The 21,316-nt window shown below is 39.0% G+C and overlaps 1 protein-coding gene across 1 annotated transcript in view; it reads right to left on the reverse strand.

Moving 5' to 3' along the window:
- Window positions 1–252: 252 nt before the first annotated feature.
- The window catches only part of LOC149324002 (importin-11), a 173,984-nt gene continuing 152,920 nt past the window's right edge, over window positions 253–21,316 (reverse strand). The window contains exon 30 of the mRNA XM_089495221.1: window positions 253–329. Within this exon, the coding sequence (XP_089351347.1) occupies window positions 303–329 (27 nt within the window). The 3' untranslated portion in view covers window positions 253–302. The remainder of the gene's footprint in view (window positions 330–21,316) is intronic.

The following is a 21,316-nucleotide window of genomic DNA, read 5'->3' on the forward strand; positions in this document are numbered from 1 at the left end:
TTCCCGTGCCAATAAGCAGTAAAAAGAAGCGCCACCAACACGTCTAGCTCGGCATCATGAAATAAGAGAGGAAATCACAAAGGGCTTCTACTTCACTGGGCTCATCAGGATTTGTTTGCTTTTTCAGTTGTTTGCTTTTCTTAAAAGTTTATCTCTGGTGCATTTGTTTGTATCTCATTTGCATCTTTCAGAACTTCTTTGTCATTGGGAATATTACATTGAAATTATCACATGTAAATTGAAAGTTTTTATCTTCAGAACAGGCAGGGAAATATGTTGTTATTGACTCTGATTCATAGTTCTTATTTCCTAATAATTTGCTTTTTTTCCTGCAAGAAAGAAAGTAAAATGGCACAATCAACCTTATATTCATTGATCATGACAGAAAGACAGACAGATAGAAAGCCAAACAGCCAAGTGCATATTTACCTGGATGGAATAACATCATAAAAATATTTTATTTCTGTAACTACTGTATATGCTTGACTATAAGTCGACTTTATGTATAAATTGAGGGCAGATTTTGGGGTCAAAAGTATGGATTTTGATATGACCTGTGACTAAGTCAAGGGTAAAACCTAGGGGCATGTAACAAAGGATGTAAAGGATGAAGCAAAGGAAAAATAAATATCCAGGGAAATCTGCAGAAAAGTGCATTATCTCACATGTGGCTAGTCATCTGCTACAGATTGCTGCACATTTTTGACAGAGGGAAGGTAAATAGATGCAAATAGACACAAACAGATGCAAGTTAACCATCAATGAGAATGTGTAAAAATCTTCATCAATGCACATAATGCACATATGTATAGACAAGCCCTAAGTGTCCCCCATTCTTGGCCAGCACTCTAATCATTAGCTCTTTCTGACATAAAAAGGCATGCCTACCAGTTTAGAAATACAGTCACTGTGTTCTCCCTTTTCAGTTATTCATAGGAAATTTCCTCTCTCACATCCCCCTTATATAATTAGGACAGTCAGCCTTCCATATCCATGGATTTTTTTATCCATGGCTTGAAAATATTTAAAACATATACATTCCAAAAAGCAAACTTTGATTTGCCGTTTTATATGCAGGACACCATTTTGTTATGCCATTGTATTTAATGGAACTTGAGCATCCATGGATTTTGGTATCCATAAGGGGTCCTGGAACTTAGCCCCAGCAGGCACCAAGGGCCCACTGTACAACCTACTGCTCACCAAAAAATAGTGGCTGGTGTATCTAAAACAACAATTAATAGTTTAAAAGAGAAGTGTAATAGCATACCCAATATTTCACAGATTAAAATTGGGACACATGTGACGAAGTAACATCAACATGTGATCAGGAAGATAGTAAATGTTATTGAAGAGGAAGAACATTAATTCTGGGTAAAGCTACAGCAGTTTTCTCTGGCCTGAGTCTACTGGAAAGGGCAAGATTCTGCCCACCCCTCTACCCCTGCTGAGTTAATTAAATGCAAACTACGTTTGTATTTTTGTAATTAAATGCAAACTACTTTTTTTTATTTTGAACTCTGTTCCAACTGAAGTAAACTGAAGATAAAGGAGAGAAAAGGGAGGGGGAGAGAAAAATGGAACATTTTGGAAGCAACTGAAAAAGTGATATGACAGAGAATTAATTGAGTCTGTCCCTGTGAAATCAGGATATTTGAAGGATATGCAATAAGTTGTAAGATAATTAAAACTTCAATCCATAGTACCCTTGCCAGGCACAAAGTCCTAATGTACAAAATATGACTTAGAAATAAATAAACATGCACAAGTATGTGCTGAGCCCTCTCATGGAATACTTATTTTAAAAGTATCTATTTTGTTCAGGGTTGGCCCTGCAAGACACTGGAAGATAACAATCTGCTTCCAATGAAATCAGTGGTGGGGAGAAGAAAACAGATAAGACCAAAGGAGCACAGCAAGATGTCCTGTCTGATCTTGAAAGCTAAGGAGGATCAGCCCTGTTTAGTACTTGGATGGAGGACAATGAAAGAATACTGTAAGCTGTATTTCAGAGGAAGGCAGTGACAAACCACCTCTGATGTTCCCTTACATAAGAAAACCCTATGAAATCCATGAATTTTCTATGTGCCAACAGGCAACTCAAAGTCACATTTATGCATTAGATATTTAAGTACCTTAATGGGTGTGAATATGATCAAGACTTGGTTTCAGGAAAATGTGTCCCATTTGTATTCTGCATGAGGCAATAGAATGTCTTGAGGTAGCACTGATTCTGCTTTTCCATGTAATAGTATTTCACTTTATTTTATGTTATTGTCACTTTGAAAGTGCCCACTAGCCACAGTTCTCTCAGCTATTAAAGTTTGTTAACTAGCCCATTGAAAATACCAGATACAACAATGACTAAAGAGTGACTTTAAATAACTAAAACCAGTGACTAAAGAATTGGAATATAAAACCAACAGTACAGAATAAAAAATACAACACATACAAACAAATTAAAACCAACAGCAAGATAAAAGCTAGCGATAAAACCCACTAACAATATAAAGGCAGTAAAAGCACAAAACACAAAAAGCAACAAATGCAAGGGGACAAAATCCAAATCCCATTTGAATAGCTCCTGTTGCAACAGTCATTATCACAGGACTACACAGTCAGTCAAAGAATGTATCCACACTACACACACTGATAGTTTAATACCGTTGTAACTGCCATGATTCTGTCCTATGGAATTCTGGGATTTGTCATTTCATGAGCTAGAAGGATTCGCTCACACACTGCCCTGAACTTCAACACTAGGGCTGCATTAACATTGCAGAATTCAAACAGTTTGGTACTGATTTAAGTGTCATGTCTAAATGATATGGAATTCTGGGATTTGTAGTTTGTGAGATATTTCGCCTACCCTGTCAGAGCTCTGGTGCCACAACAAACTACAAATCTGAGGATTTCATAGGATTGTTATTGTTATTGTTATTATACTGTATTTATATAGCACTGTAGATTTACACCATGTACATTGAGCCATGACAGTTAAAGTGGTGTCAAACTACATTAGTTTCACAGTGTGGCAACTGTCAAGAACTCTCTAACAGATTAGTCTATGTACTTCTACAAATCCAGGATACCATAGGATGTAGAAATGGTACTTGCAGTGATACTGAAGGATTATAACTGTGTAGTATGTATACATTCAAGTTCTTCTTGAACAGCCTGGTATGTGAAGATACATACTGATGGGGCACCAAATACCTATCAGCAGAACAATGCATGGAGTTGGTGACACACCAAAAAGGCACTATTCCCTTACAATACCACAAGATCCTGCAACAGAGAGGTGAGAGGTGGGCATATACTCCATGAGATCCTTTACCAGTTCTGAGAGGCAAAAACATTTTAACACCTTTCTTCATCTTTAATGGCATTTTGCACATGATGTAAAGTAAAACACTTTAAAGCTTAAGTCCTAGGATCCCAGGTATGTGTCCCATGGCCATAAGAAGGACCAGAACTCCTTTGAGGCCTTTGACATGACTTGGCAATGCTCCAGTCTTGCAGGAGAAGATCTGATGTGTCAGTTTCCCTCTGCTCTCCTTTCCTACCAATCCAACCACTTACCTTGAAGCAGAGCAAGAAAAGGGTGTGTTTCTTTGAGTGTAGATGGAGATGACCCAGATTCACCATTTCAAATGCTCCCTCAGGGCTCTTCAACAAGCAGAGAAACATGGATGCACCTCACAGCACATCTAACACAATTCCCTCTTTTTGTCTGCAGGGAGAGAGTATGTTCATCCCACAAGGAAAATAAATGCTACAGAAGAGCTTAAAAAACCCACTCTGCTGATACTTTCTCCCTGCTATCAAAAGTCCAATGAGGCTTTGGACACATTGGAGACTCTGACCTTAGAGTGTTCTGTCATCTGCCCCCCTAAAGGATTATAGTCTAAGCCTAGATGGTTTTAACAGGAGAGTTTGCTGCACATTTGGGAGTCTGTGTGACCTCAAAAGTGCTTAATATAGTCTGAGATGCCAACAGCTGCTTCTTATAATTCATTATTACATAGAAGATGGAAGTAGAAGCAGGCTTAAAGGAAGGTCAGTTTGCAGAAGTTAAAAAAAAGAAAGGCGGGATACATACCGCCATTTAGTACGTATAGAATACGTACTAGGGTTAGGAAGGGGCGGTGCTTCCGCACCCCCCTAACCCTAGTACGTATCCTATACGTACAAGATGGCGGCGCCCCTTCCACATGGGCGCCGCCATCTTTGCGTATCGGACGCTGAGCGTCCGTACGCGTCGCGCCGCTTGTGACGTAGCGAGCGCGCCCCTGGCGCCTCGCTACGTCGCAAACGCGACGGTAAAAGAAGCTCCATTTTGGAGCTTCTTTTTCGGTCCGCGCGGGAGTCGGGCCGTCTGAAGGCTCCGGCTCCCCCGTGGACCTACTGGCGGCGGCGGCAGACCGCCGCAAAGCGGCGGTCTGTACCCCGCCAAAGAAACCTTGGAGGATTGCAGAAATGCAAAAATGCTTTAGGGTGGAAATAAACTAAGTCAGGTAATCCCCATCCAGACAGAACATCCCAGATATTTCCCAGACATCTTCAGTGACCACAAAATACTGAGGTGGAATCTCTTTTCCTGTAGCTTGCATCCATTGTTCCGCGTTATAGTCTCTGGAGCAGCAGAAAACAAGCTTGCTCCCTCCTCAATATGACATGCCTTCAAATATTTAAACAGGGCTATCATATCACCTCTTAACCTTCTCTTCTCCAGGCTAAACATACCCAGCTCCCTAAGTCGTTCCTCATAGGGCATGGCTTCCAGCCCCTTCACCATTTTAGTCGCTCTCCTTTGGACATGCTCCGGTTTCTCCACATCCTTTTTAAATTGTGGTGTCCAGAACTGGACACAATATTCCAGGTGGGGCCTGGCCAGAGCAGAATATAGTGGCACTATTACTTCCCTTGATCTAGACACTATACTTTTATTGATGCACCCTAAAATTGCATTGGCCTTTTTAGTTGCTGTGTCGCACTGTTGACTCATGTTCAACTTGTGGTCTACTTGGACTCCCAGATCCCTTTCACATGTAGTTTCTTTCAGCCAAGTGTCCCCCATCCTATATCTGTGCATTTCATTTTTCCGCCCTAAGTGCAGTACCTTACATTTCTCCATGTTGAATTTCATTTTGTTAGCTTTGGCCCAGCTTTCTAGTCTATTCAGAGCGCAGCTTTGGCGCAGCTTCTGGACTCTTAGTACGCATGCATCATTTAAACAGCATACCTCCAAAGTGACCCAAAGCAGCTTTATTTTGGCCTGTCTGTATGGGGCCTTAGATAAACCAGAATGGTGCTCTGGAAGAAGGCATGTCTGGTGCTCTGACAAGTACTGTCCTCCAAAACAGTCACTGACCCAGTTAAATTTTGGAATGATTTTAACTGGTTGAAGTATTCAGTGTCATTTAAGGTAGATAAGGAGGAAAGTGACAGAACATTTCACCATCATCAGCTAATCACAATTAAGCTCAGCAGAAAATAATCACATCATGTTGAGGTTTGAGACTTCACTAGGATGGAAAGAAATCTTATCAGACAAGCTTGAAACGTGTAGAGGCCATGTGCAGTTCAATGGTTACTTCTGGCTCAGTGATTTCATAATTGTTCCTCTCATACATACCAGGGTCTACTTTTTTTCATTTTGAAATTGACATAACCGAGGAAAGAGCAACTACAGTTGTGATCCTAGATGCTGGTAGTATGACTCATTGAATTACAGGTTGAGACTCCCTTATCTAGAATTTCAAAATCTGAAATATTTCAAAAGCTAAATCTTTTTTCATGGGTGGCCAACTTTACTTTCTGAAGATTCAATGTACACTCATTTTGTTTCAGGCACAAAATCATTTTAAAAGTATTGTATACAATTCCCTTTAGCCTATGTGTATAAGCTGCATATGAAACATAAATGTGTTTAGACTTGGGCTCTCATTTCCAAGATATCTCATGTATGTACAGTGGGCCCTTAGTATCCACTTGGGTTTGGTTCCAGGATCCCCCATGGGTACTAAAATCCATGGATGCTCAATTCCCATTAAATACAATGGCATAGTAAAATGGTGTCCCTTATATCAAATGGAAAAATCAAGGTTGCTTATTAGAATTTATATATTTTGTAATATTTTCAAGCTGTGGAAGACTGAATCCATGGATGAAAAATCTATGGACAGAGGACTGACTGCATATGCAAATATAGGTATTTTGAAATTTAAAAAAATACAAAATACAAAACACATCAGGTTCCAAGCATTTTGAATAAGGAAGACTCAACCTTTCTGAATTTACTCCTGAGAAGTCAGCCACAAGTTTGTGCTTTAAACTATCAGGGGGTTGGGACAATTTTTCCATGAGTAAACAATAAATCTTCAAGGAATCAAAAAATTTTAAAAGGGGAAGGAACACAGAGCAGGGGCCGGAATTGTGGAGTCCTCCAGAAGTTGTTGGACTGCAACTCTCAACACTGATTTAGCTTCTAGACCAGGGTGAACAAAATTGTGGCTTTCCATCAGCTTTCAGCCTACGACGTCCACCAGCACTAGCAAGCATCGCCAGTGATGGATGACAATGGGAGGTGTAATCCAAAACATCTGCAAAAACACAGTTGCCCACCACCACCCTTGCTTTAAGGAGACAAATGAAAGTGTTGTAGGGTTGTTGGTATTTGTTGTTGTTTTAAATAATGCATTATTATGGCAGTACACCTATGGACCTTGAGAAAATGTCCAGGAAAGTGGTAGCTGACATATGACATAGCAGAACTCCTTCTCTAACTTCAGAGAGGGTGGTACAAGGGCAAGAAAGAAGTTCTACCCTTGGAAGCCTCCTCCATGCAGTGGCAGGAAGGCAATGATTCACTCTTGGGGTTCTGACAGCAGTGAGGACAACAGGAGATGCATCAACAATTTTTTGGGAGAAGCTTAGATCTGCATGATCCAAGGGCCTACCATTACCCCTAACCCAGTCCATGGTTGGGAGTGGTAAGAAATTACTCTAGCCATTTACCTTCTAAGGTTTTATTTTCTTCTAGTTGAAAGAAAGCATTTTTTAAGGTCGTAGAAGGAAATGCACCCCATCTGTCATGATGATTTTATCCCTGGAGGACATACAAAGTAGTAGTTTCATTGCCACATGTTTTCCTTTCTCTGACTCCATTAGACTGCTCTCGGACTTGAGTAATTCACTACTACTACTGTTGTTGGGTTTTGTTGGCTGGGTTGGAGTATGACTCTGGAGGCCAGGGTTTGAATTCCTGCTCAGCCATGGAAGCCCAGAAAGTGACCTTGGGCATATCACACTCTCTCAGCCTCAGAGGGAGATAAAGGCAAACCCCCTCTGAACAAAGAAAGCCCTATGATAGGTTTTCCTTAGTGTTGCCATAAACCAAAAACTACTTGAAGGCATACAATGAGAAACTTCTTTTCTTGTGTTTTTTTATTGTGAACTTTTATCTTTTCATTTTAGTGTTTAAGTCTTGTAACAGCACACTGGAATTTTGAATATGAAAGATAATATAAACATATAATTATTTTTTTAAAAAAATTAAAAATAAATCTTGAGTTATGGCTGCTCACAGAGAAAGCTAGAAAAAGAGATTATATGGATTCACAGATAATCAGTCTATCAATAGCTATAATAGTTAAAAGAAACATCATGAACTGAGGTAGCATAGTTCTCATCCTCAGATGCTGTGAGCAAATAACAGAGAATGGTCATCATCTTCATATTTTCTTCTCAGCTACTCACAGACATCTGTTTGGTGTCCCTGTTGGAAAGTATTCAGGGACTAGTGGATGAATGTCCAGTCTAGCAAAGCAGTTCTTAAATGCTGGATTAAATACAAATAGTATATGCAGTGGAGCTACAACAAAAGAAGCTTACCCCTGACTTAACTACATGGCTTATTTTTTTCTTCTTGTATAAAGTTTTTGTAACATGACAGATTTATTGAGGGATAAATGCAGAAAGTGACAACTGCACTAATTTCTACAATTTTATAAAATATATATATATATATATATATATATATATATATATATTACAATACATGGGTTATCTTAAAATTATAGATAAATGAATGGGTTAATAATATCTATGCATAAAACCATTTCTTTGTTGTTTCACTCTTCACTCTCTTTTTTTATTCAGAGGCGCTACCATCTGTTAAGTTTGTAGCTAATCCTTTCATTTTAAAATCCATAACGACTTTCCTCCACCCTCTCCTCAACTTAATTTATTTTCCTGAAAAGTGCTTTATGATAACCTTGTCGATATTAATCCTTGGAAATGTAGGTACATCATGTCCATTCCTGCCTTACAGGCATTGCTAGCCTGAAGCACCTCAATTGTGCCTCTCAGTATGGAATCTAAATTGGAAGGGCTAATTTGCTTTGAATTTTTTGATAAAGAGGATTTGTCTTTGGTGCAGGGGGATTGCATAAGTGGCTACGATACCTCCCCTTCAATCCTTAGATTCTAGGAATTGAACAGTTCTGTTCTTAACTGTCAAAAAGTTTGGTTAACCTTTTAATGTAACCTCTTTATGTATGGTCAGTATGGTTACTATTTGACACTGTAGTGACACAATATAATGACTATTTGTATAATCATTATATTATCACTGCAGCTGATGCACATGAGTGTCTGATTTTGGGTGACATATGAGAGCCTCTAGCGCTATACACTGTTAGAAGCTCCATCTCCCCACCTTATACACGCAACGGTAAAGCTAATGTTTAGGAATGGCTATCCAGATGAGGGAGCAGCAACTGCTTTGGGGGAAAACCTGCTTTTATATCACCTCTGAGTCCAGAGCAACTGTATCTTTATAGTCTAAAACCACCCCAGACAGAAGGAGTGTACTGTTCTTTATCAAGAGCATACGTTAGCTGTGGTCCCTTGCTAGAACCTCCAAACGAATCTTCCATCCATTCCATCTCTGCTGTTAAACAGCATCAGCCTCTTCTGAGCACAAATTGCTAGAAAATAGCCTCCTCAGCCTGTTACCCAAAGAAAAGTGATCTCCAACAACTGTGTCAGCTTCTCTTTAAAAAGCTGAGGAATTTAGCTACAAGAGGTTGGATAACCTGAGTAAGGTTTCCACCTATGTATACCAGTACTAACTGAGAATGCCGAGTCTGGTTGAATTAAGAAGGTTTTCATTCAGAAATGTGCATGAGTGCAATCAAATACACAATAGTAATTCAGACAGCCCAAGCATTCAGAACTAATCAAAATGGAAGTATGGAAATTAGATAGCAGAGTTTGAGAGTTATCGAGACAGCATTATTTATCTGTCTGAAGAGTAGACCATGGAAATCAGGAAGTGGCTCAGACTAGGGGTCTGAGGTCAACACAGTTCATACACAGAGCACAGACTGGGTGTCAACTGTATGTGCACTGTGTGCAAAGAGGCTAGTTTTGGAGACTAATATTTATACATGGGATCCTAGCCTCAAGGGGCATGCTATTTTGCAAGGTAACAAAGATCTGATGGTCTTTCCAGGAATCAACAATGGGATTCCAGACCAGTTGATGCCTTTAACATCAGAGTTACAAAAATAGAGATTAGATTAGGACAACCCCAGGGTGGATAGATAAGGATGTTGGCTAGGAACATGTCAGGGGGTAGGTAGAAAGCTCTGGCTTACTGTCTTCAATGCAATGAGACCTGTTTTGTCTCTTGGTGCCAAAAGGATATGCAGCAGACCTGGGGGAGGAAGTGTGATCAACACATTTTGTTTCAGTATTATCTGGGTCCTTCCTCATGTGTTTGGGAGTCTGTGTCCTTCCCATGGGAAATTCACTTGATGTTCCATAAGTCATTGTGATCTCTTAAGAACATGCCTGGCTCCAGATATGAAATTATGAAAATGTAAGGACACCAAATATAATGTGGGGCAAGCAGGGTGTACTAACAAGCCCCATCCAAAAAGGGACATACTTCCACGTAAGCCACATTTACATGCACATAAGTCACTAATAGGATCCTACCCATTGCCTCCCAAAGTAGTTCGCATGAAGGACACCACATGAGAGGCAAGCAATTGCCCTCAGACTCACAGACAAAACACATAAGACAAGGAGAATGGATGGGAAAGGTAGAGGAGGGAGATCTAATCTTTCTCTCACCAATGGATAGAGCCAAGTCAATCTTTTGCATCACTGACCAGCACAGTTATGCCAACACAGGTGTCAGGAGCAGCAGAACAGGGGTTAAAATGAGCACCATGATTATGGGGGCAATAGGAAAGGAAGTTGTCTCTGTCAAAAGAAAAATGTGGCCAGCCAACTTTTGAGCTGCTTGCAAACGAACAAAAAAAGCTTTCTTTAGCAATTGAGGCAGCTTTCTGTTCTGTTGTCCCACCCACCCCCACACCATACAAACTTGTTACAAACAAGTCATTACAAGTGACTTACCTGATGCAATGGCGTATCAAGCTGCTGTAAGACAACTAGAGGAATCCAGCTAACGCCTTACATTATGGGAATTAATTAGGTTGGAATATGGATGTAGTCAACAACTATGAGTACTTGTTCTGTTTATTTTCATCCCTCTCACCATTTCTTTCTAAAATTGTGCCTGCAAGATAGTGAACCACTATTATTAAATGTAAACAACCTGGTGTGCTTTCTTAGAATGGTAATATATCAACGATGGGCAACTAATGGCCCTCTAGAGGTTGCTGAACGATAGGCTCGTTACAGACAGGCATAAAGTACGGACTGGGTCCGTACTAGGGTTAGAAAGGGGTGTCCCTTCCAGACGCCCCTAACCCTAATACAGACCGATTCCGTACAAAATGGTGGTGCCTATTCCACACGGGGGCCGTCATCTTGATGTAGCGGACGCTTTGTGTCCGCAAGGTGCACGTCATAGCTGCACCGCAAAGAGAAGCGCCATTTTGGAGCTTCTTATTTGCAGCGCGGAGGAGCCGCACATTTTGGATGCTGGGGCTCCTCCGTGCTGCAACCAGCAGCGGCGTGAGACTGCCCGTTTTGGGCGGTCTGTAACACGCCAAAGTTTCCCTCAGCCCTAGTCAGCATAGCCAATGCCAAGGAATTCTAGGAGTCACTCACCAACAACACCTAGAAGGCCACAAACTGTCCCCCTTTGCAATATATAAAAGGAAAAAGGAAAAGAAAGTAAAGGATCTTGCCAGGTGAATGCTAACTTCTGGATTGTGCTCAGACAGTTCTTAAGGCATGGGGAAATTTCATAAGCCACAGGGGCATCATAACAGACTTAGCAGTTAGACCTTGATGATAAATTGCCTCTTAATTCCTGTATGAAAATGATGAAGTGCATTACCAAGAGAGTGAAAAATGCATCACCTCTTTTATTGCTGTATATGCTTTTGAACAGGTTGGGCATGTATCTCTCTGCCTCTTTTTTGATCCTTCCCTTTTTCCTACCCTGTACATTGTTGGATTCCTAAAGTACAAAAATAGAGAGTTTGTAAAGCTGCAGCATGACTTGTTCCAGCCAGTTCTGTCAAAGGGCATTATTATTCATGCCCTGTGTTCATTTTCAAGGTATTAGCCATTGTACAAAATGTTCTTTTCAGCTAGGGGTAAGTCTGATGCTGACAGCTAAGGGAGTTGGGGTTTCCTCCCTTTTTTAATAGTCAGCATTCTGAGATGGCAATATTAACCTCTTTGTAATTTTGATATTAGGATGATGTTGATGATGATAACAAGTAGAGCAACACTGACTAACAACACAGGTGATAACAGTTAGTTGACATTTTTATATTGAAGGGCTTACAAATGTTCAGGCTGAACACTGACACAGTAAGACCTCGGTCCAAAAATAACTGTCTGAATCAAGTGTTCTAAAGCTAAAAAGAAAGGAAGGAAAAGCTAACCTCTTTCGTCCTTGTGACACAATGGAGACTACAGCAAAAAGGAATGATGTAAGGAAATACAAAATCAAGAGCTGAATGTAATGTGAGAATCAAATGTTATATCCAGTAATATACCACTGCATATTATTGGTTCTAATATTTTTAATTACATTTAATTTTTAATGACTTATGTTTTTAGTTTTGTAATTCTCCTTGAGGAGGTAGTCTGTTCAGAAAACCAATATATTTATTTATTAAATAAATAAATTGTTGCAATGAGTGTTGAATATTAATTCTTTCTCTCTTCTGTCTGTGTCAGAATCTTTTCAAAAATACAGTATTGTTTTAAAATGAGCAGAAATTATGTCTGGCATCTTGTTAATGATATAGACATATGCCAGCATATTTAATTTTTTACTGTTGCAAGGACCTTGAGAATGTCATATCCAGACATTTTTCTGACAGCCCCCACTCTCCACCAGTGACTAACTGGCTGGCGGAAAGTGAGGTCCTGATGGAGAGGAGACAGAGAACACTATATTGTAATTGCCCGTGGCCAGAACATTATGATTCATCCTCTGAAACAGGATTTTGGCTTTCATGTCCCCTTCAAATGTCCAAGTCAGCCTTTCTCAATCCAGTACCCTCCAAATGTGTTTGGATTACAACTCTTACCATCCACAGACAGCATAGCTAATGGCTCTGGTGATAGGGGTTATGGGAGTTTTCATTCAACATATCTGAAGGGCACTAAGTTGGAGAAGACTGGTGTAAGCAAGGCAGATGTGAAAACATTATACTGTATATTTTGGAGCTCCAGAAAGAAATTAACTCAGCATGGATTCCCTTTTCAGTTCAGTAAACAGTATGGTTCTAAGCCAACAAAAGGAGCTAAATGCAAAGAGTCCACAATGAACAGAAAAACATATAGAAAACCTGCAGTTATATTAGTTTTATTTAAATTAATGTTTGTTTCACGTTAGTAGCTCATCCTCCTTTCTAAAAGCCTGGAACAGTATACTTGGATTTATGTAGGGATGAGGATTGTCAAGCACCTAGTAGGCTGCTCACAATACATGACACATGTATGTTTAGCTTAGCATCTCACAAATAATATATGTGTGCAGCTATGGGTATGAGCATGCAACCTTGGTAGACAACATGTGTGCTGGATTCTCCTTCACTGGAAGTGTTTAAACAAAGGTTAGATGGTCATCTCTCGGACATCCTTTAGTGGAATTCATACTCTGTCAGGGGATCAAATGATGACCCTTGGGATCCCTTACAACTTTGTGATTCTGTTATTCTATGAATACTATCAACAGAAGATGCATTGCAGTTGTGCCAAAATGTTTTTTTTGGCTTTGTCTCTATTGTGGCATGGTCAGTCGAAGACTGGATTCTGAGGTGGCTTGGAGAGTTAAGAAAGAGATACAATGATGGTGATCTCAGCTGGACCACAGGCTCATGCAACTGCCAATCATTTCACAAAGTAGAAACAAATGCCATACAGCTAAGAGTGAAGCACACCTGCTTTTCCCTAAGCTCATTAAGAGTCCAATGGAATGGTTCCAGTCCCCAAGAAATGGAGAGAAAGAGTTGTCAGAGGCAGCAAATTTATCCAGCTCTGTGATATTTAAAGAGTTGAATAAATTCAAATCAAAATTGTAATAGAGGAAAACCTAAACTAATAGGCTAATCCTCTGAGTGTTTACACAGAAGTAAGTCCCACTGTGCTCAGTGGAGGAGTAGTTAATGGTCAAAATAAAGGAAGAAAGAGGACAGAAAAGGAAAGGAAGCATTAAGAAATGAGGAATAAGACGACACTAATTTTGAAATGTATGGAAGGGAAGTACAACGTGAAACAATTCCTGTCTTCATTGGCCAGACTGTATTTTTACACAGATCGGTTGACACATCTATTTTTAATTCATTTTAGCCTCTACTTTTTGAGTTCTGTGATTGACTCATATTGTTTTATGGTTGATGCATATTTTATGATTGACACTTGTTTTATGGTTGACTCATATTTCAATATATAACAGATATTGTAAATACCCACAGACATTTATTTGTCTTGGTATCATATGAATAAATTATTAACAATCCTAAAAGGCAGTGCTGTTCTCATTTCCCATACTTTTTTTAAAACTTTGCATGACATATAAATATATAAAGCCATACAAATTAATACATGAGAAGGAAAAGAAAGATATATACATATGTACTTATATATATATATGTAAATTTATAAGCTAAGTACTTCTGTTGTAAGGGCATAATACCTTTTAATGGATATTTGACAATTCTTTCTGTCATCATCCGTTAGTAAAATTGTTTATGTGTGATAGTCTTTTTCTGTTGGATCACATGATTACTTTACTTTAAGTAATCGGGTGAGTAAGGGATTTTCCCCCCCCTTATACCCAAAGTTTATTCGTTTTTTCCCATTTTTTTTAAAGTTTTGATCTGTTTTCTCATTAATCATCATACTTATTTTATCCATTTCTTTCAATTCGATTACCTTAATTAGCCATTCTCCCAATAAATCATTATTCCCCCCTTTCCAATATTTAGCTAACACTAGACGTGCTGCTGTTACTAAATACAATATAACATGTAGTTCGTCTCGACATATTTTCTCTTTGAGATCAACTGTAATATTTAGTAAATACAGTTGGGGTTTGAATCTTAATTCACGTTGAAAAATATTCTGAATTTTCCTGTGTATACTTTCCCAATAACTTTTTGCAACTTTGCAATCCCACCACATGTGGAACAGTGTTGCTTCATTCTAGCCACATTTCCAGCATTTACTTTCTTTTAAGTTTTTAATTTTTGCCAATTTTGACGGAGACATATGCCATCTATATAGCATTTTGTAATAGTTATCAATTAAGCTGTCACTTCTGGTAAATTTTATATCTTTTTTCTATACTCTTTCCCAGTCGTTTAATGGAATTGGTTCTTTAATGTCCTGCATTTAATCATTGTGTCTTTCACCAGTTCGCCTTCGGATTCAATGTGCAGTAAGATTTTATACACCCTTGATATCATGTGGTTTTGCCTCTTAAATACTGCTTTATCCAAAATACTTAATCCTGTATCAATACCAGGTTCTTTCTTGTCTTTATGGTATCTTCCTTTTAATTTGTGATAAAGAAGCCAGTTTATTTCTATACCTTCATTTTTAATTGTTCTGGTGTTTAAATTTCCTGTTTATTTCCTATTTTAGTTAAGATATCTGAATAAGTGATCCATTTACTTTTCAGGGATTTTTCTGTTTTATAAAAGGCTTCTTGAACCGAAGTCCATTTTGATACTTTAAGGTAAAAATACTTTTTATATTTTTCCCAAATTTTGATGAAAGTTCTCCTTATTATATGTCTGTTCCATTCTTTATTATCTTTCTCTTCATAACAAAGGTATCCGTGCCATCCTTTTCCTAATTTTGTTCCTTCTAGTACCAATAAGTCGTCATTATTTAAGTCCATCCAGTCTTTGATCCATGTAAAAGCACACACATAGTAATACAGTTGTAAATTGGAAAGACCTATTCCGCCTCTTTCTTTATGGTCTTGCAAATTTGCTAATTTAATTCTGGGTTTTTTTTCCCTGCCAGATTAATTCGTGAATATCCTTATTCCACAATTTAAATATTTTATTAGATGTTATAACTGGAATGGTCTGGAATAAGAAATTCATCTTTGGGAGTACATACATTCGAATTAGGGCTATTCTCCCTAATAATGATAACTGCAAGTTCTTCCATTTTTTCAAGTTGTTTTTCACTTTCTCCCAAGTTACCGTATAGTTATTTTCTATTAATTCTGAATTTTTGCTTGTAATGGTAATTCCCAAATAATTTGCTTTATGCACTATTTTTAGGTCTGTTTTCTTCTCTAATTCCTTTTCTTCCAATTTGGACACGTTCTTTAACAAAATGCCACTTTTCTGTTTGTTTATCTTGAACCCTGCCATATTAAACACTTTTTCTAAGATTGCTTCTACTCTAGCGGTGTTATTAATAGGATTATCAACAAATAAAACTATATCATCAGCAAAAGCTTTGACTTTATACTGATAATTTTTGAGTTGTAGACCTTTAATTTGATTGTCTTCCCTTATTCTTTTTAGTATAACTTCAATCATCATTATGAATAAGAGTGGTGACAAAGGACAGCCTTGTCGAGTTCCTTTGTTTATTTCACATTTTTTGGATCTTTCGCCATTTATTAATACTTGAGCGTATTGATTTGTGTATATCATGTTAACCCATTTTAAAAAGCTTTCTCCAATTTCAGATTGTTTAAGCACCTCTTTAAAAAAAACCAATTTGCATTTTCAAATGCCTTTTCTAAGTCCAACAGGATAATACCTAATTTCTTCTCTTTGTGAATTTCATAGTATTCAATTATATTCATTAAGATTCTTGTATTGTTTTTAATCTGGCGATCTGGAAGGAACCCTGCTTGATCTTTGTGTATCCATTGCATCAGAGCTTGTTTAAGCCTGTCAGCCAATATCGAAGCAAATATTTTGTAATCTAAGTTTAAAAGCGATACTGGTCTATAGTTGTCAATTAGTTCAACATCTCTGTTTTCTTTTGGTATTAAGGAAATCATCACATTGCACCATGTTTGCAGATATCTTCCCATTTCTATTTCTTTTATGGTGTTATATAATGGTGTTATTAGTTCTTCGGCAAATGTTTTGTAGTACTTTGCTGTTAGTCCATCGGGCCCTGGTGCTTTATTATCTTTTAGTTTTTTATTGCAATTTGTATTTCTTCCCTTGTTATTGGAGCGTTTATTTTCTCTCTTTGTTCTGCTGTAAATTTAGCTAATTTTCCTTTCCTTTCTGTTCTCATTTCCCATACTGAAGGTACCTTAAGCAGCAGCTGGTAGATTTGGCTTCTCCAGCTCAACTTAGCTCAAGAAGTCAGCCCAAGATACCAGTCCTTATTGGCAATGAAGGATAATAAACAGCAATATTCCAGATCACTATTTTTTTAAAAAAACAAAAATATACAACTTCAGCTTTGCAGTGGTGACCAATGTGACACAAAGTAGTTGCCCATAAATTGTTATGGACACTTTCAAAATCCTGCCAAGGACCTCAGGACACATATGCATTTCTCATCCCACTCTGTTTTCACCACAATCCTGAGAAGCTTCTTAAAATGAGAGTCTGTGAGTAGGGATTTGTCCTGTTCCAACCCACTGTTCATATTGGTTCTCTAACCAACCATCCATCCATCTTTCCCTTTATTTTGTTGTTGTTGTGTACCTTCAAGTCATTTCCATCTTTTGGTAACCCTAACATGAACCTATCATGGTGTTTTCTTGCAACACCCAGCCTCTTCTCCAAATTAGGACTCAAGGCAGCTTACAAAATAGAGACAATTACAAATAAAAACATACATGGTTAAAAATATACAACTTTCTGCCATGTCTACTGCTCCCCAATAATTCAGCTGGCAGTTGAATTCATATAGCCATGCTAGTCTGGAATGTCAGTCTGCAAAGGGATCATGTAATACCTTTGAAACTAACTGTGCAAAAGAAGTTGTAGCATAAGATATCATAGATTTGATCTACTTCCTCAGATGCAACTCAGCCAAGAGCTGTAATCCAAAATGTAACTTCTCCAGACTCTTTGCTTTGGGCCTTCAAATAATTTCTGATTTATGGCAACCCTAAGGAGATCATATCATGGAGTTTTATTGGCAAGATTTGTTCACAGGGAGTTGGCCTTTGCCTTCCTTTGAGGCTAAGAGGGTATGACTTGGCCAAGGTCAGTTTCCATGTCTGAGCAGGGATTCAAATCTTGTTCTCCAGAGTTGTAGTCCAACACTCAAACCACTATGCCATACTGGCTTTACTCCCGACTCTGGCTTTACTCTGGACAGCACATTTGGTTGTGTCTGAACAAATGAGACATTGTTGGATAAATAAAAGTACTTGCTCTAGACATTTTAGGATCAGAGTTGTGCTATTACAGTTGGCCCTTCGTTTTCACGGGGATCCATTCCACCCCCTCCCCCCCCCCCCGCAAAAATGGAGGCTCGTGCATATTCAAGCCGCTTAGGCTTGAATGAGGTGCATCCCTGAGCATGTGCGCCAGGCACGCACCACATTGAAAGTAGCAAAGGTCGCCCCTCTATGGATTTTCGAGGTCACAGATCTCAGATCCGCAAGTTAGGAGGGGCGACTGTATAATGAAATACAATAGCCTAAGCTGGTTCCGTTTCATTTCCTGATAATGCAGAAGCCTGGAAGCCATTCTATACTGCTTGAGTTCTGAAAACAAAGAATATGCCTCCTTTCAGAATGCGAGAGCCCATCACTTTTTGACAAGTGTTTTCCTTTCATCCTCAGAAAATAAAATAAAACATTCAGTACACATGTCTCCTTGTTTTCTAAACAGTGCTTCCAGAAGACAAGCCCCCTTTAGAATTTTAACTTTCAGAGGTATAGAAGAGACACTAAACATTTGACAGGAAACCCAGGTTTCCTGATTCAATTTTTCAGCAAACAGCTGCAAAACCTCAATGGGGAGTATGAATTTCATAGCAGAGAAGCATCTGGTGAGAGGGAATATTTCATCCTTCCTCTAATACCCACAATGTCTTTCCTATAATTTCCTCCATTCCTCCAGGTTCTCTGAGGTGTATCAATAGTGAATCATTTTCTGGACTAGAAAGTTATAAGCATAAATGCTACTTCAAAGCATATGAGAACATGGCCATTTCAGCATTCTTTATAAAGATTGCAACATGGATGAGGCAAGTATCTCCAGCCTTCAGGAGAAGTTTCAGGACTACATATTTGAAACCCAGAGTGTAATATTAGAAATTAGGGGCATTTAGTTGAATGAAATTCATGTATCAGGCATAGGATGAGGATTGTGAGAATTGGATAAGGTTCTTTATGGAGCAGTTACAGCAGATGTGATGTTCTGGATAATCTAAATGTCTCTCCAAAGAGCACATTTCTTCCTCCATTTCATAAATAGCACAACACGAATGTGACTAAACTATCCCTTTCTGGTCATCCATGCTCCTGAATGCTCACCAGAGTTGAATGGCCTAAACCCAGTTTTCAAAAGCATTGTATTTTACTTGCTCCAGTTGTTCTGAAAAGGATCTTCAGGGTGTTCCAAATGAATAAATCTGCAGACTCAAGGGTGTCAATTTGCAGGATTTTTTAAAGAGAGAGAGAGAGAGAGAGAGAGAGAGAAAAACTGAAGTTTGTAATCTGGAACAATCTGAAGTCCCATATTAGAAAGTAAGAGAACACACTCCACACTTCTGAAATAAACAGTCTTAACTTAAAGAGTTTAATTCTGCAACCTTGCTAAAGAATTCCTCAAGTTATGCTCAAGGTTCAGAACTTTCATTTAACCTAGGTCGGTTTCTGGAGGCACAGACAATGCTTTGCAACTTTTATACTGAAAACCTATTTTCAGAAAGGAAGGGGTGACAAAACTGTCATTTCTGCTGTTTTGGAGGAGGCTGTAATTTAAATATCTGCATTCTAATAAAACTAGAAGACTTATCATCCAGCTCTGAAATTTGTAAAAAAATAATAATAAAAATAGAAAAAGTCAGCAACCTTAGCCTATATATATATATATATATATATATATATATATATTTCAGACACCTATGTATGTTTGTAACCAGACCATAATTAGTAATCATCTTGTTATTCTGTACACTTAAATATATATTGAGTTACTTGCATGCTAAGTTAATTGTGACAAATGCCTTTGAAATCAATGTGGAAATTTTATCATGCCTAACCTAAAAGACCTATTGATTCAGTGGGAATTAATGCAACTTAATTTGGATCCAACTCCTAAATATTATAATGATTCCAATTCAAACCATGTCATTTCAGGAGTTACGGCTGCAATTCAATATCCATTTACTTGAGATTATGTCCCACTAAACTCAGTGGGAATTTACCTCTAACTCATGAAAGATTCTGAAACATCAATGTACATAAGATTCTGCTCCCTGGCGGGTTACAAACTGCCATATAGTACGCGACGAGCACGTACTAGGGTTAGGAAGGGGCAGTGCTTCCGCACCCCCCTAACCCAAGTATGTGCTTTGCGCGCACAAAATGGCGGTGACCGTTCCACATGGCCACCGCCATCTTGACGTAGCAGATGCACTGCATCCGCACATCACGCCCCAGAAATGACGCCGCAAGCACGCAACTAGCGCCTCACGGCGTCTCTTCCGGGGCCTGAGAAGGAGCACGATTTCCACGCTCCTTCTCTGCAGCCTCCAGGAGCTGCGCGGTTTAAAGGCTGTGGCTCCTGGACGCTGCAAGCGGAGGCGGAGCCAGACCGCCACTTTTCGGCGGTCTGTAACCCGCCACAGTCCTTTTGGGTCTTAAGGAGTTTCATCCCAGGTAGGTTCATACAGGACTGTAACTTATCTCTTTCAGACTTGTATATATAATTGTTGCTTATAATCACTGTAAAAACAACAACAATAAATTTCTTGCCTGCCTGTCCCCATGGATTGAGGTGGAAAATGACAACAGATCAACAAATATACATCATTTAAGAAAGTAACACCAGTTAAAATATACATCAGTTTAAAAGAACAAACAAAACACATACACATTAAAACAATTTACATTTAAAATACAGGTACATTGTTTAAAATTTACAGTCTTTGTGGTGACTTGGGGCCTTTCCCTGGAGCCCTTGGCGCCCTGTGCGTGGCCCTTTACTCCCAGGGAGTCCCCTCTTGTCACACTTTCCCTTCTAGGATCTCCTAGATCTCCATTCTCGCTCCCTGTTGAGCAGAATGAGACCCCTGGAGGTCCTATAGTCCCACTGCCACCACTCAGTGAATTGTCCAAATTCCCCCCCCCCCCCCAGCACACACTGAGACTTGCTGGGACCTCTAGTTTCTTTCTATACTAACCTCGAGCAATCAGGAGCCGAGTTAAGGCACGTGTATAGGAGCAGAGAGAGAGACAGCTGATACTTTTAAAAGAAAGGAGTTTATTTTAAAGAAATAGCATAGAATAGCAAGATATCATTCGTGCAGAGCCACCTTGCTATGCAGGTCTAGAAAAACATAGTTGCAAAGAGTTCATTTCACACAAGCCATTGTTGAAAATAACAAAAGGCCTAAACGCACTAGCTAACACATTCCTAACTACTCACGGAAGATGGGATTTGTAGTCCTTTTGAGCTCCTGGATGCAGGGAGGGCCCCTTGCCTCTCGACCTGCATTCCCCTGAGTCTGTGTCTCCCAGACTCAAAGAGACAGCATCTGGTTCCTCCCTCAGGAGAGGATCAAGGGAGAGACAAAGGGCCGCATGGCCTCAAAGGGCCTTTTAAAGATTTCCCATAGAAAGTTCTTGAATCTTGCGGTCCTAGTCTCTGATTGGTCGGTTAGACCTTACATCAGCTATGATGCCACA

This window comes from Sceloporus occidentalis, unplaced genomic scaffold (genome assembly GCF_023333645.1).
Source record: "Sceloporus occidentalis isolate IW3139 unplaced genomic scaffold, rSceOcc1.0.p SCAF_1, whole genome shotgun sequence".
Taxonomy (NCBI): domain Eukaryota; kingdom Metazoa; phylum Chordata; class Lepidosauria; order Squamata; family Phrynosomatidae; genus Sceloporus; species Sceloporus occidentalis.